Genomic DNA, 16196 nt, shown 5'->3' with positions numbered 1-16196 from the left:
TTGAGACATTACATTCTTATTCTTACAGAAGGCTATGAATGGCATATGTAAGATCAAGAGGAGCAGTATGGATAGATGCAAAATCCTGCTGGAAAATGAAACCAGTAACTTCATAAAGCAAGTCAGATAAACAAAGAATGAAGTGCGGCATAAAATCTCTGTTAGATGGCCGATCTGATAAAACCCAGTGATCCACCATGTGCAGACGACACAACATCTCTACAGACAAGCATCTTGGATTCTGTGCCTCTCTACTCTTCCTCTGAGCTTTTGGATATAGTTATTGAAATAAATGAACTTTCAATTATTTTCTAATTAAATGAGATGGATTTGTGCAAACATAACAGATGAAACTACTTTTTTTTTTCCCTTGCAGAAACAAACGTTCTGAAGCAGTTATGTAAATTGAAAAGTAAATTGGGCATTGCTGGATTTTGGGATCTATACCAAACAAAAAGCTGACCTGCAAATCCTCCCTTGAAACTGGGGAGGATTTGCACTAATTTTTTTGTGTCTGTCGATACAGTATGCACATCAGCAGCTGGATAAAGGGCAACGATGTTAAATCCCCAATATTTTTTATCCCAGATTTGGCAAGAAATTTTTGCAAGAGGAATGTTTGGCATGCAGTGCCAAGGCCTGAGATGATTTGTGCATATGGAGAAAGCAGAGCTTGGAGATACTGCTGAGAAACAACCATGAAATGGGAAGCTTAAAATACCGCAATGTCAGCTGTTTTTTACCCAGCGCCTGCAGGAGTTTATCCTTTGTTGATTTTCCTGTCTAGTCTTGCTGTTTGTTTCACCTCACTTCTGCAAAGGCATGTTTTATTTGTGGAATAATAAAACTCTAAATATTTACTTGAGAAGTAAATTATGTCATAGGGTAAATATGACCAAAATTATATAGTCCAACTACTGTGTCATCCACAAGAAAATATTCATGATTTGCAAAAAAAAAAAAAGTCTACAGAATGGCACGGTAAGTTTATACTTTTTAAAGTTGTTCTTTTTATTTTATCGGATGTAATCTGACTACATGCACCACCTGATACAAGCAAGAAAGTAATACAAGCTGCTTTCAGGCTACAGCATAAAAACAGAACTTCATTGTTTTGGTGTCAAAGCATTTCCTCTCAGCCTTTGCACAAAACACAAACCAGAAACATTTTAGTTTTACACCCAACTGCAGTTGCACAATATGCGAAAACATCAACAGCTGTTAAGAACAACAGTACCAATAACAAAAACCCCATAAAAAAACAAAACATTTATACAAACAATATGTTTAATAATTTCTCTATAAGCACCAAACATTCTTTAAAAGGGACAGTTTTAACCTTTTTCAAAAAATGTACTTGTTTCACACAGAAAAGGACATCTGGGGTTCTTTGTAAAGTATTTTTGGTGGACTGAACTTGCTTGAACACCAGCTGAAAATAGTTGTTTTAAAAGAGCAGTGGCTAACCTCAGAATGTAACCGGAAACCTGCTGTCTGCTCAGCTTAACACAGTTAACACACATGATTTGTTAGCTGAGGTTTACGGGTTTCTGTCCTGTTTTTTTTTTTTTTTTTTTTGTAATGTTCTTCCAAATACGTACTTTCATTGGTTGGCATTTTGCTAGATGTTATCTTGAATTCATCTTTTGAAACAACCAGGACAAGAAAAACACACACAACAAAATCTTAAATTGCCATATAAAGACTCTTTACAAGGAAACTTACTTGACAGGCAAAAAAGTATAAAAAAAATGCAAGAAAAACAATATCAAAGTATAAAATACTGCTAAAAGATGAAGTGCGATAAGACATGTTCATTCAGATTTACGTCTCTGAAGTGAAATAACGTCCGTTAGATATATTGTCTCTACTCATACTGTACATAGAAATTCCTCTACAATATAATACAGCTACACAACAATGTAAAGAAAATGTATTTTTTTTATTGTGTCTCATAACATATAAGTGGCAGGAATAATACAGCTGTGTTATGTCGGTATTTACGTGTGTAGATTTCGGAGCCGCCGGTATAGTCAGAAGACCGGCTGCATGTCTAACATTCAGGACAAGTCTCTGTGAGCCTAGCTTTAGCAGTTAGCCTCTGTGAGGCTAGCTTTAGCAGTTAGCCTCTGTGAGTCTAGCTTTAGCAGTTAGCCTCTGTGAGGCTAGCTTTAGCAGTTAGCCTCTTTGCCGTTGGAATTAGATTTGGGGTTGGAGTTGACGGTGAGTTGTAGATTTTCCTCTTCGTTCTTTCTCTCTTCCCTTTCACGCACTTCTCCCTCCACATGGAAGCCGACCATTAGCTGGTAAACCATCGTGCCAATAATGGCACCAAGGAATGGGGCGAAAATCGGCACCAGAAACCAGCCGTCTCTAGCCCTGAGAGGAAAACGAGACAAGGACGACATTAAGAATGGCATAAGTGAAATTAGGAGGAAGACATACAGCATTTCAGAGCAATAAAGCATACATTTTGAAAGTGTAAGACATAACCTTTTTATTGTTTTTTTATAGGGCAGAAAAATTACTTTAGAAGTTATTTTTGATGACAACCCCTTTTGCCTGCACTTCTCTTTGAAACAGAGAGTGAGCTCTCTATATGATAACATTTCTATCAAATCCATGGGAAACAGAAATGAGACTTCTTTCATCATTTTTTTATGTTGACTGATACGTAATAAAAAAAAATAAAAAAAAACTCATATCAGTCCTGACAGACCAAAAGAAAATAGAGACTTTGCGCCAAAGATAAATTTTGGTAGTGCTCCATGAAAGTAAACATGTGAAAATGTCACCAACTATAAACAGTTTTTCATTTGGAAACACCCTTTTCCAAAGATTATGGAGAAAAAAAAATAGAAATCTAAGATTTTAGGGATTTCTTTCTCATCACTTGATGAAAAGCTAATAAAGTTCAGCTCAAGTGTCAGACTACTATCACCTATTTTTGACTTGGGTAGCCATTGTCTCTGAGATTGGTGAGCCAAATGCACTTGTCAACTTTTGAATTTAGTGGCTTTTTTCATTAATAGACACTGAAATGAACATAACTATTAAGAGAAACAATTCTTAGCACCTCTGAAAGGTAAAAGCTATGACCATTACGATCTACGCTGTGGGGTCAACGCAAGTCCAAAGGCTTCTAACAAATCTAGATCTCACATGGAGCCCACTTTCCCCCCTAATACTGGCCAAAAAGAAGCCAAGAATTTGTTCATTACGTGAAAACTCCAGTTCCCCAGCCAGCGATAGCAGTGAAAAGACGTGGTCCGAAATCTCTGGCAGGATTGACAGCGTAACCAGAATTGAACCCCATTGACAGTCCAATGACCAGAACCACAAATCCCACAGTGAAGGCCTCCAAACCCTGTGGGATCGGGTTGTTGTATGGGTCCACAATCGCCAGAATGCAAACGATGAGGGCTGCCGTGCCAATAATCTGTGTCAAAAAAAAAAAAAAAAGTTGACGTGGGAATGAAAAAAACGTAGATTTCATGATGATATTAAGTTTTCTGTTAACACTTTTTTTTAAAGTACCTGATCAAAGAATCCATTCACAATTGTGAGATGTTTTGCGGGATAGGTGGCAAAAATGCCAGCAGTGTTATATTCGCTAGTGAGATTGAAGCATCCTGGAAAGTCCCACAAGGCATCTAAAGCAGAAGAAGGAAAAAAACAATATTTACTGTGGTCCCGTGTGATTGATGTTCATCACAATCCGACACAGAAAGTTTTCTGAATGTGATAGGATAATTGTTGAATCCCCATAGGAGTCATTACTTACCGTAGTACATGCCAAAGATAATGGAAGCACCAAAAAAAGCTCCGATTGTCTGAAAGAGGAAGTACATGGGGAACTTTCTCCAGCGCTCTCTTCCAAGCAGGCAAAGTGAAAAGGTCACTGCAGGATTCAAATGTCCACCTACAGGGGGCATCATGCAAACACCGTGTGAACTATAATGCAGGCATGACGTGATGTAAAAATTTATATTAAGTAAAATTGAACTGATCACACGATCATCGTCATTGCAGTTAGCAAGGAGTGTGGGAATGTGCTTGAGTTTGCTTACCTGATATTTGGCCGCAGACCAGAATGCCTAATGTGGCAGCAAAGCCAAAGGCAAAGTTGACAGTGAGGAACCTGCCGTGGGAACCGTAGCTCAGCACGCTTTGGGCCACGGCGCCGCAGCCAAACATCTAAAAGGCAGAAAATCAGGTTGACTTTAAATAATATGATATTGTTTGCAGTTGTAAATATTTGTGAGGAGCAGTAATGAAAAAACACAGTTGCTGTCAGTGAAAAAGAACAAAAATGCACTTTGTTAAAGTTGCTTCTAACAATGGATTTTTCAGTGTGGTCCCAGCACACAGCCATCTTGTTGGTCATTTTAACACATGAACAACACTCCTTTTGTCATGCATCAAGGTCAAGCTGAGAGATGAAAATGTTCCTGGACGATTGTTATCAGTGAACCCCGGTCAACAAAAAGCTATTGGAGCTGGAAAAAATGAGCTCTATTGTGGTTCTGAAGTCACAGAGGACTAGAGTGATCTGTATGTGTGAACAGGTCACTGAAGTTTCCTAATTTTGAGCGTAAATCTGCAAGAAAAGTTGCAAAAGGGGAACCAGAAAAGGGCTATTCTCATACATTGAAAGCACAAGTTACATGATCACTATATTAAAGTTGGTCTGTTCTGTTAAATAACATGTATACAACAACAACAACAACAAATAACTACCAATGAAAAGATACACATTTAGACAAATCAATGTAAAATATAAAATGGAATGTCTAAACTCACATAAATTATAGATATAGAATTTATATACAAAATATATAGAATGGGAGCCAGTGGGGGCAAGAAAAGAATATCTACCACTATTCTCACAGGGCCGTGGCAGTACTGTCACATGCTTTTGACCACTTCTTTGAAGACAGTGGTCAAAAAAGGATTTCACTATGGAAAACATAAATAAGAATTTACAGCTTTGTTGTTTTGTTTTTGGCCTTTTCAACTGTTTCTCCCCACTTTTTTTAATTGCCATTCTGCTTTTCTTTTCTTTTTTTTTAGATGCTTGGCTTAACAGATCTGTGTGATCCATGTTTAGGCTTTGACTTTGTGAGCCAAAGGATGAGCATGCTATTCAGCAAAACCACACCGCTCAGAAGTTGAGGTTAGGCTTGGGGCTAACCAAAGTGAGAACTGGCGCCTGAGTGGCCAAAGTCACTGAACTCGGTAGTCTGAACCAGTAATCCTGCCTTTGTTTGTTTTCTTTTGCGCATAGGCTTTGATAAATTATATGTAAAAAAACAAAACAAAAAACAAAACAACAACTTTAAAGTCTTTCCAGCTGTGGCCACTATGGCTGGAGGAATTGCGTTTACAGCTTGGCCAAAAGTGTGTGCATTCCATTTCAGTAGCAGATGCATCTGAAGAAGGCCTTAAGGAGATTCTTCCAAATTTGAGACTCACTCACTTGAACTTTCAAAATCCCTCATCAGATTTGACCCTTTCAAAGCCCACAGTCATCACTGCCTCACATTCACACCAGGATTCAACTGCATAACCATGTTATTCATAATACCAATGTTACATTCTTTAACATTTCAAGGGAAATATAGCTACATCTGCAAATTTGTACTGTTCACAGATGAAGGAATAATTTGAAAACTCTGAGCTAAAGGACAATAAAACCTCATTTAAGAAAAAAACATACAGAAAAATTATTTTGTGAAATGGAGGAGATGCACTAGAAAATAGCAAACACACCACTGTCATTATTGCTAAAACTATAAGTCAAGAAAAGAACACACAAAAAAAAGAAAAACTATGGGAAATTTTCCTGCAGACAAGTGTATGCAGCCACAGCACCGCAGTGTTTCGTCCTTAATGTCAGACGCATTAGATTACAAATGATGAACCTTCAGCTTGGAAGTGCATGCTTCCTTACTCAGACTGAATTCTGTTTAAAAGCTCTACATTTAATTGAACGTAAGTGTGACAAAACATGATATTATCCTGCTGTGGATCGCTTCGGAGCAGCAAACAAGACTGAGCCAGCTTATGCATCTAATCATAGCTACTGTAGAACTTTGAACACAGTTGGGGAGCTTGTAAAAAAAAATCCTCTGCAGCCAGCCAACTGAGACACACACTTGGCAACTGTCTGAAGGAAAAAAACCCTCCTGGCCAGATCCCTTTCTCTCAATCCCCACCTGTGTGGCATCTTTTCGAATTCAGCAGGAGGATCTCACAGGGCCGTGGCAGTACTGTCACATGCTTTGATGGAAAATTCTGACCTGCTGCATTATAATAACAAAAGTCATTATCTTCCTGCTTTTCACATTTTAACCAAGATTAATCAATAATCAGTTCTGACACAGACGTGAAAATGTCTGACAATGGATGATTCCTTTTAGATTATTTGTCCCCACATGGACTGAAGTCATCTTTGATGACGCAACAATTTAAAGAGACCAAACCAATGGAGGTATGCAGATACACACCCACACGCGCATACACACACGTGCGCACAAACACACACGCACGCACGCACGCACGCACGCACGCACGCACGCACGCACACCCTAAAATGTCATTTATCACTATTAGTTGTTCTATATTTACCAAACAGTTTCATTTAAAATCTAAATAGTGAAAATTACTGAATCATATGAAATAAAATGAAATAATAAGTTCCTTTGGGAGAAGTAAAACCCTTATATGACATGTGTTGAATTTACTGAAGAAGTAAAATCCTGTCAAACGTGTCATTGTTGTAAAGCCTAGATACGTATTGTTCCAGGTACGGACATGTGTCACCTGTCAGGTAACTTCGCCACACCTAGTTACATCACAGCAGTCACAATTGAATCCTTTTTACGTCAAAACTATTTAAATTTGGAGCCGTTTTGCCTGAACGATCGTGAAAGGGAGTCTGGGTGATACTGATTCAAAGTCAAAACAGGATGTTCTAGCAGCATTCAAATTAATAACTTCAAAACTATTTTTATCCACAGAATCAGTTAAACAGTGTCTGAAGTAAGCCACAACTCACTGAGTTTTACACTGCTGTCATGTTTGAAATAAAATAAAAAATGAAGTTATTGTGGCACAGAAAGCCAAATTCAATCCCTAAATTATGGCTTATGAAAAGCAGAACATAAAATTTATTTCCCATTGGAGTAATTATAGAGAAAAATGCAGATTTTGATATACATATTCTACTGCAAACACAAATTTGTCACATGATGAAAAATAAAATGAGGTTTATTTTTATTTTTTGGCTCTTTTTTTGGTAAGTTAATTTATTTAACATGTGACCCTGAACAGCGTGTCACTTTGCTGTTTGATCTTAGTTCACTTTGACTGAGTAAGCAACATTCGTCAAGCCCTTTTATCTCACTGTCATCCATCACTTTCTGCATTCAAAGATGTCAGATAAGAAGGACTGCTATGTTTACGGTTTAGTGAAGAGAAAGACAAAATAATTCTCTGGTGCAGAGTTCATGTCTTATCAGAAAATAGAGTTTACCTTTCATTAGATTAAATATGGGCTGCTCATACAATCGGTATAATGTGAGTGTATATATGACTTTTAAGGATTTACACTGAGTCCCTTTAAAGTACATAACATCTCTTAAGTGTTTTTTTTTATTTTATTGCATACCACAGTTTATCCCTCTAATTGAGCAACTTAAGTAGCATCTGGACCACATGTACACCGACTTACCACAAGGATGAGAGTGCCAAGGCACTCTGCCAGGGCCTGGCGGAGCAGCAGGTTACGGATCTGAAAGAAGCGGGCCAGTTTGTCCAAATAAAACTTCTGTCGACCCATTTTGTCGAAGGCTGGCGAGCTGGTGAGAAGATGCAAACAAATACACAGGATCTTCCTGAGTGGCTCTGAAGGTGGAGGGCCAGTTCTCCTTCTTAAATAGCAGAAATGGGCTTGGATATGTGGGACCTGCCCACTGCACCTCCCGTCACGTGTGACTCACAGACTGGTTTCTCTCACCAGGCTTTTCTTTTTTTTCTCTCCCGCTCCCTAAAAGTTACTAACGTGCTAGTTTTCCCCACTTCTAGGTACTCTTCATTTAATCTTTTCCCACAGTGTGATAAAATGAAATATGCATTTTGGTCTCTGTAAGAATGATCATACAAACCACAATTCAGTACCTAGAACCACAGTTCTACTTACAGCACTGGAAGAGCAGGAAACCTGTTGCAGATCTAAATCACTTCTCTAAAATTATGGGTGAAGTGCAGCATCGGCCTCTGTAACAAAAAACTAAACCGGTACAAATACCTAAACAAGCATAGTGTTCTGAACTCGCAGAGTCCCTGTTCGGTGCTTCCTCTAACCCACAGAGAACCTGATGTTCATGTTCAGACAAAAAAAGTGAGATGTAAAATAACACATTTCAAATGGACTTCAACAATCACATTTCTAAAAAGAAAGTTTAAATCACAATACTTGGTGTCAGACTCCACTGTGTAATGACACATACCAGCCACGGTATTTAAACTGGTAACATGGAAATATCGAAACATGGGTTGTCTTGATCCACTCATTGAATAAGTTCAACTTTCACTGTCTCCTGTCAACCTACTGTGTGTATTTATGTCAGTACTAGTGATATATATGTAGCATTTTGCATACAGTTTACCAGACTTTTTTTTTTTTTTTTTTTTTTTTTTTTGGCATGTCTGTCAAAACTGTATTGTTGTTTGTGCACATCATGTTTTATCAAATCTGCATTTTCTGGTTTTAACCTATGGCTTTTTATTCCTTTATAATGACACAGGGTTGGTGACAAAGAGGTTTTCCACTGGTCCCCTGTAGCCTAGCTGTTATGTAAAGAGCTTTGCTAGCTGTGCTCAGGTACACACTTGTGAGTCATCAATTTATGTCATTTTAAGTCCTAAGCACAAACTTTCCAAAGTAGGTGAACAACTTTTTCTGTAAGTTTTGGCAGCACAAAATTAATCAGAAAAGCATTGAAATACGTTCAAAGCCAAATTATCAACAAGTCTGATCAAAACAGAGTATACAAGCAAGCAGCATGCAGCCTACCTACATGCTGGACATGAAAATATCAACTGTAAATCCCCTTCCTCCTCAATTCTTAGTCTTCACCACCCGTAGAAACCTAAGTGGATTGATTTGTGTTAAAGTAATGGAGCAGGTTCACCTGATAAAGTGGTCAGTAAGCAAATACAAAAGTCTGTATAAAATTCCAAAAATGTTTTTTTCTAGGAGTTAAATTTATAAGCATTCTTTTACACTTTTGGTCGATAACTAAATTGCACCTAACATTGGCTGGTTCCTCCATCCCCAAAAACTATTTGGATTATAAGGTTAGACTGGAATTAAATATTTTGTCTAAATAGGTCAACACTTTTGTAATAAGAGTAATCCTAATACAGCACATCCTCAGTCAGCTTTGACATCCTAAGTTTCTGAGCTCCTTGCAGTGATGCTCTAAATTCATCTGCAATGTAATTCATGCCTGTTTTATGCATTTACATAACAATCGTCGCTTGTTCTCTCTCAATGTATTTATCGGATCGGTTCTTTTGTCTCTTTTGAAAGCTCATCAGCCCCATGGCACTGTCTCATTCAATAGAAATGTGGTTCCAATTAAAACCAATCAGACATGCCCATGTCATTACTCACAGGCATATCAGTACCTTTCCTGTATTTTTCCATTCATTTTGCACCTTTTTACAGTTGAAAACTTGGGTTCACTGACTCAAGTTTTATGATCTTGCTAAAGGATGAAGTGCAAAAAAATCTGGGAAAATTTTAAGTTCCGCTGCAACTTTAAAAGAACTCGACGCTGAGTCAGCGTCCCTGAGCAATTTCAATAATACTTCTGTTGAATTACATGGCGATACTGACATGGGGAGTTTCACCAAAAAACATGTACGAGCATTTTCTCTCAATGAATTGTAAATTGACATGTTGCATTGCTGAAGGGAGTTTGAGTCATGACATAACTGCCAGGCGTTCGTCATTAGATTTGCACAATTTCTTCTTCTTCTTTTCATTAATATTCAGTATTATTACTCTAACAATTTAGCGAAGCAGATTTTATCTTTGGGTTTACACAATTTAAGTCTTATTGCATGTTGGATTTCAGCTTACATTTCACAGATGTAAGCGCTAGAGCGTTACATCTGTGAAACATGACCCTGCCTCTGCAGATTTTTACTCCTTTGTATTTATATCCAAATAGCTTTCATTGGGGAATGTGTTACTAAAAACTGTATAGCTGATTTAGTTTTAGCTTCAACAAACATATTTTGGCGGTTGCTTCTTGATCTTAAACCAACAACTGAAAACAAAACACTTTTCTTCAGTGTTTTTTCCTGCGGCATACTGCCACCTTCTGTAAAGGATCCTTAGTGTTTGTGAAGTTTAATTTCTTTACTTGAATAAGTATTCTCTTTGCTTTACTGAATTTTGTTGTGTTCCTATTTCATATTCAGTTCTACACAACTTAAACCTGAGGCATAAAATTTGGCCCTAATTGGTATCTCTAGATGATAAGTGCATTTTCTTAAAGGTGAGGGGGACCTCAAAGCGTTAAAGGTACATTTAGGTTCTGATTCTGACTTGTCCACATGGTTTTACTTTGTGATTCTATATTTTTCGGCTTCTAGAGTGATGTCAAAACTAAAGCAAGAGTTGCATTTTTGAGCCATGTGTTTCTAGGTATCTTTTTCCTGGAATAGTTTGGCTCACCATAAAAAAAATAAAAAAAATAAACGATACTAAGAAAGACATGGTGCACAACTTCCCTAAGAGACTTCTGCCACCTTGCTCCCAGGATAATGAGTCATTAGAATAACGAAGCCTCTATCTTGTGTTTTCCTAGTATCTTGTGTCTTCCCTCTTAAAGGTTGTTATGGGTGATCCAGTAAACAATGTGTCTACCAGATGTGTACGACTGTTACTGAGCATGCCAGTGTGCCTGTTGTTTTCCATCATGGAAGACCTAACAGGCGCTGAAAGGTAATGGAAGATTTATTGAGGGACGGGGGCATAACTTTTAGTCAGCTGTGTCTGCAAAACTACTCGCTAAAATGATCTGGTTGTTTACAGCATCTGCACATTTTATCAGGATGGCAAAGGAAAAAGTAACCTGTTACTTCTTCCTTTGTCAATCTAGGAAAATTAAGCCTTTGGGAACCATATAAAGTTATCACAAAGTGATCAGCCTTTTCCGTTTGTTACATTACAACTACCAGCTTCACACATTTTGTTAGAATTGCATGTGATAGACCAAGACAAAGTACCAAAGATAATTCAAACCTTTCAGTGATAAGTAAAATGAACAACACAAAATGTTTATTTTACTATGCCATAGCAGATTGCAGATTCCACAGAGGTCTTGTGTCGGTGGGAGTTGCAAGAATACCAAGCGGTTCTCTTGGGACATTTATAGAAGCCCAAATGGTTCCTACCCATACCATCAAAGTCAACTAGGTACAACATTCATTTCACAGCAAACAAGTGCAAACAGTAGGTCAAAGAGCAGTTTAAACACTAGCCAAGGCAAGGGAAATTTATTTAAATAGCATCTTTCAGCTACAGACGCCTCAAAGAAGTTAAAGACAACATACATTAAGAAAAAGCACAAGCAGGTTAGAATTAATCAGGTTAAAAAAAGTTTAAGACAAAAATCTGGAATAATCTTCCTGTTCACTGTAGGAGTGCACCCACCCTGATCTGATTTAATAACCTTGTTTTAATAACCTTGTTTTAAATCAGATCAGGGTGGGTGCACTCCTACACTGAACAGGAAGATTATTTCAGATTTTTGATGCATGAAAACTAAAAGCTGCTTTAGCACGTTTAGTTGTAAAGTCTGACAAAACTATCGTATTACATAAAGAGGCACACAGCGTTATATATTTATTAAGTTATTTTTCATTTTTAATAAATTAATTACATTTTCACTTTTTATATAGATTTAATTATTGTAATTTGGCACTCTTCTCTCTCCATAGTCTTTCAAGATTGGCCTGTGTTTAGTTCCATCTATTGTTCTATCAACATCCCCGTATCATAATGCTGGTTCGGTGGGGTCAGGTAAAATTGACCTTTGTTTGTTTGGCTTTTTAACTTTACATCATGTCTCCTCACAGAGCAACCCTCTGGGGAGACGGGCCTTCCCCACTCAGCTCCACCAGTGGCAGCAGCAGTTGGGTAATGCGTAGTGGAACTGCAAGTCTGATGAGCTTATCATAAAAAACACTTCTCAGTGCAACGCTCCTGAGGACAGCTGTAAATGGCACAATGAGAGGCATTGTTGTGATGATGTGGTGAAGGCAGAATGTCGGAAAAAGTTGGAGCTTCTTAAAGAGACAAGGCATCAAATGTTTGATACAAGGATTTTATAACAACTGTAGGTATCCCATAAAATGCCGATGTTCCTGGAAAATACATAATACCGCCCCTCTAATCTACGTCAAGAGGTTTTTCCTGCCTGGCCTGCTGGATTTCTCACCCTTCCAGATGCCGTTTGTTTACTGATGTTCTCTAACAAACCTGTGAAGCGTCAACAGAAAAGGTGTGTAAGCTGAGATAAATCACACACAAAGTGGATACTAATTACTATTATGAAGGCAGCTGGTTGTCCTGGATGTAATTTAGGGGTGCCTAAATAAAGGGGCTGAGCACATTTGGAAACCATACTTTTCAAATATTAATTTTTATGAAAATGTGAAAACCATGAGTCCTTGTCTTTCATGTTTGCAATTTCATGTTTGGTCACATTTCTAATACGTGATTGAAATATGACAAAAAAATAAATAAAAAATCAAAATTCATATTTGTGAGGGTTGGGAGGTTGAGGGGACTCGATTGTTAAAAGATAAAAACGGAATGTCTTCACTCAAAAGAAAGAAACTGCTGTGTTGTACCTAAATGTAGATCTGCACCAGCAACATGCATTTAAAATAGATTTTACCCTTCTAATATTTGGGGTCAACTGAAGTTGATTTAGTTCTCTAGAAAGGAGAATTAAACAAAAGCCTCCCTGGCAGAGACCTCACCAACAAAGGTTTCTGTCATGATCTAATCACTACCTGTGGTGCATACAGGATTGTTTATCCTTTCATTAAAATGTGGAACCAGCCCAACTGAAATCTTAGATAAATCTCTGCAAGACCCTGACAGGCAGATTGTCACGCTTCACGGATTCCAAAACACACAAAAACATAAGGCTGAATCCCAAAACATGGGCACGCTCATTAGCATAAAGACAAAGTCTAAGTAAAAAGCAAGTTGTAAATTCATTCCTCCCATAAAGAACATCAAGAATTCAGGCAAAATGATACAGGTGCGTTATCTCTTTGCATATGTTGCATATTTATTTAAGGTGCGATAACCGTCCAGAGACACTTTTTTCTGTATAGTCTCAGTTCTTGGAAAAAGCAAGTTCAGGCAGCAAGGAGAGGGATTGAACGTTGAAATCAAGTCTTGGCAAGAAAGAATACAAGCACACGTCAGTTCTTGGAAAGTCAACGGAACGAATTCTAGGAACTGTGTACAACTGAGGATACACAACAATAAGGATGCATTAAGTACGCCCATGTCTTGTACTGCAGCAAATCATCTCCGTGCAGTCGCATCAATTTGTCTAGGTTGGAATTTTGTGGTCAAATTTGTACTGTGTTAAAAATGATCTTTTTTTGAAGAAAAACTGCCAAGTTTGGTCAAATAAAACAAAACAAAACAAAAAATTGCTATGTCCAACTTAAAAAAAATAGTCAAATGGTCATTTGAATAGTCAGTTGTAACATCACGATGTGAAATACAGGTGATATTCAGTTGGTTGATATCAGTAAAACATAAATGCCATTACTTAAAGTTTTACTTCACATTAACAAAATGAGTAAGAACTTCAATTATTTTTAATAATAATGTCTTGCGTAGCTCATTGAAGCTAGGCAAGACATTTCCTTGGTCTATTTTGATCCCCATTTCATTTGGGAAACGTCCAGAATGTGTCCTGATGAAATATTGGAACCCATTTAGATGACCTTTTGCATAGCAGAACATCGACTCTCATTTGATCCCCTTTTTAGATAACAAGACCACTCTCGCACCAGAAGGTGTTTCCAGGCATGCTGTGAACTCCTCTCTCCTGTTTAACAAGTATCATTGCTCAGATCTTTAGTTATTCTATAATTATCTAGTCATTCTCCTACCAATTTCTTCATGAATGGGGGCCAAAACACATCTCATGAAGGCGTACGTAATTTATTCTAAGTTGGGAGCTACCAAACTCACCTTATAAGGGACAACAGCCTCAGGCTTGGACTTGCTGATTCGCATCCTGGTAGCAAATTGCGCTTGTGCCTGCTGGAGTTTTCCGCTGGATGGGGCACAAAAGCAAACACAGAACCTCATAATCTGAGATGTTCCAAAACAGGCTTACTTAGTCCTAACCTTAACCTTAACCCTCAAAATTTGAGTCTGAGTGGTAAATCAAGCCCTCGCTGTCTGTAGATTGCTCCCGCATTCTTGGACAATGAAAAGCCTTCAAGCGGGCAGACTCTACTGTAGCGCACCGCTGGCTGCAGGAAATGTCCAAGAGACACTAAGAAGTGACCCACCAGCATGTTGTCTCACCAGCTGTCACAACAGCCATTTTCAGAAACCAAACACCACACTGCTAAGACCTTTGCCTAAGACCATTGCTCAGTCCACATATTTGAGTCTGTTCCCGTGGCCGACAGGCTCCACAGGTTCATTTTAATCTGCTCAGAAACCCGAGGTGCTGAAGCGTTCCCCTGCACCAGCTGCTTGAAAGATTCATATTTAGTTCATATTTTGTCGTTTAAGAAATATCAATGTCCATGTGAGACACAACAATTCTCGCTCCTGTTCAACACTCAGCAGAATAAATTCTCCTAATACGATTAGTGTTGAAAGTTTAAGAAGGAATGTGGTCGTTTGTTTACATGTGGTACATTCCAGAGTCCTCCTCCTGTAGAGGAATGTTCTGGATTATGCGAATGTGCGTGAATCGTCTAGATCACCGTTGCAGTTTCTCCCCAGGGAGGAATCTCTTTTGAGACTATTAAAAACAGACCTTATAACATATGTCTGGGTAATTCTTCAGTATTGTAAAGAGCTTCAAAACCTCATTGTGGGAAAATTCTGTTGGAAATCAAAGTTGGAAAAAATAAAACAAGCAAAAAACAAACAAACAAAAAAATAATTCTAGAATAATCCATGATTTGTCTCTGTTAGGAACTTTTAATACATCAGTAACAATTCGATATCCAGATGAAACCTCTCCGATTTACTCCTAATCTTTGCCGCCAACCATGTCACACCAAACAAATGGGAGAAGGTGAGAAAAAAGTTAGTATCACTCTGTTACTGACGGAAAAGCCCACAATAATCAATGAACTAACTAAGAAATGATGAAAATGCAATAAGAAAATAAAAACAGCGTATCCTCTCCACACTGCTTTACAGCTATGCTGACTTTTGTGACAATATATCAGCATATGAACAACTTGTGAGGCCAACTTTACCCAGGTTTTGACTCCTTCTGTTTCCAGTCTTCAAATACAACAACAGGATTGTTCTGTGAAGGTGACGTCTCTCCCTTCAAACAGCAGCAAAACAAATTCAGTTCAAAAGCTTTTATCTGACCGTTCTTGCAAAAAAACTGCAGCAGCATTTTTACCTGTCTCAACCAAAAACATGTTAATCGGGTCCAGATGGTGAGGAGCTCAAGGTAGAGCGTTTTTTTCTTTTTTGTTTTAGCCAAGGAGCCAGGAGATGTTGCTTTAATTTTAGTCTGTTCACTCTGGTTCCAACAGTGTCTCAGAATCAATTTTCCACACACCGCTTCACTCCGGAGTAAGGCTCTCCGTGGCCCTTCCTGGCTCTGACTCCATAATGCTGCACATGAACGTACTTTGCAAGCTGCATCCAGGAGTTTGATCTATTTCTCAGAGGTCAGCTAAAGGGCTGAGAGTGTGAAGTCTGAACCCTCAGGGTTTGAGATGATGAAGCACATTTAAGCAGAGACCCTCCTTAGGTCCCTTCTCAAAACCCACCTTTATTGGAAATCCCAATAAAGGGCATAGTTTCGTATTAATTTCCTTTGAATCTTCCCCCCTTTTGCCTAAATCATCTGTGTCCTGTTAAAACTTTATTT

General features: G+C 38.2%; 1 protein-coding gene across 2 annotated transcripts; it reads right to left on the bottom strand.

Moving 5' to 3' along the window:
- Positions 1–982: 982 nt before the first annotated feature.
- Positions 983–7927, bottom strand: LOC106953759 (aquaporin-3). Of its 2 annotated transcripts, none has more exons than XM_015042752.1 (6): positions 7736–7927; positions 4071–4197; positions 3785–3922; positions 3538–3653; positions 3219–3439; positions 983–2376 (listed from the first exon to the last, which is right to left on the bottom strand). In XM_015042752.1, the coding sequence occupies exons 1-6, from the start codon at positions 7841–7843 to the stop codon at positions 2172–2174; spliced, it is 915 nt and encodes a 304-aa protein (XP_014898238.1). In that variant the 5' UTR covers positions 7844–7927; the 3' UTR covers positions 983–2171. The 2 variants fall into 2 exon arrangements, with proteins under 2 accessions (XP_014898238.1, XP_014898237.1); XM_015042751.1 differs by having other exon boundaries at positions 983–2379; positions 3222–3439; positions 7736–7926.
- Positions 7928–16196: the final 8269 nt, after the last annotated feature.

This window comes from Poecilia latipinna, unplaced genomic scaffold (genome assembly GCF_001443285.1).
Source record: "Poecilia latipinna isolate Pla-1442-1.1 unplaced genomic scaffold, P_latipinna-1.0 Scaffold600, whole genome shotgun sequence".
NCBI classification, from domain to species: Eukaryota; Metazoa; Chordata; class Actinopteri; order Cyprinodontiformes; family Poeciliidae; genus Poecilia; species Poecilia latipinna.
Note: the sequence above shows the minus strand (reverse complement) of the source record. Positions and strands in the feature narration are given on the sequence as shown.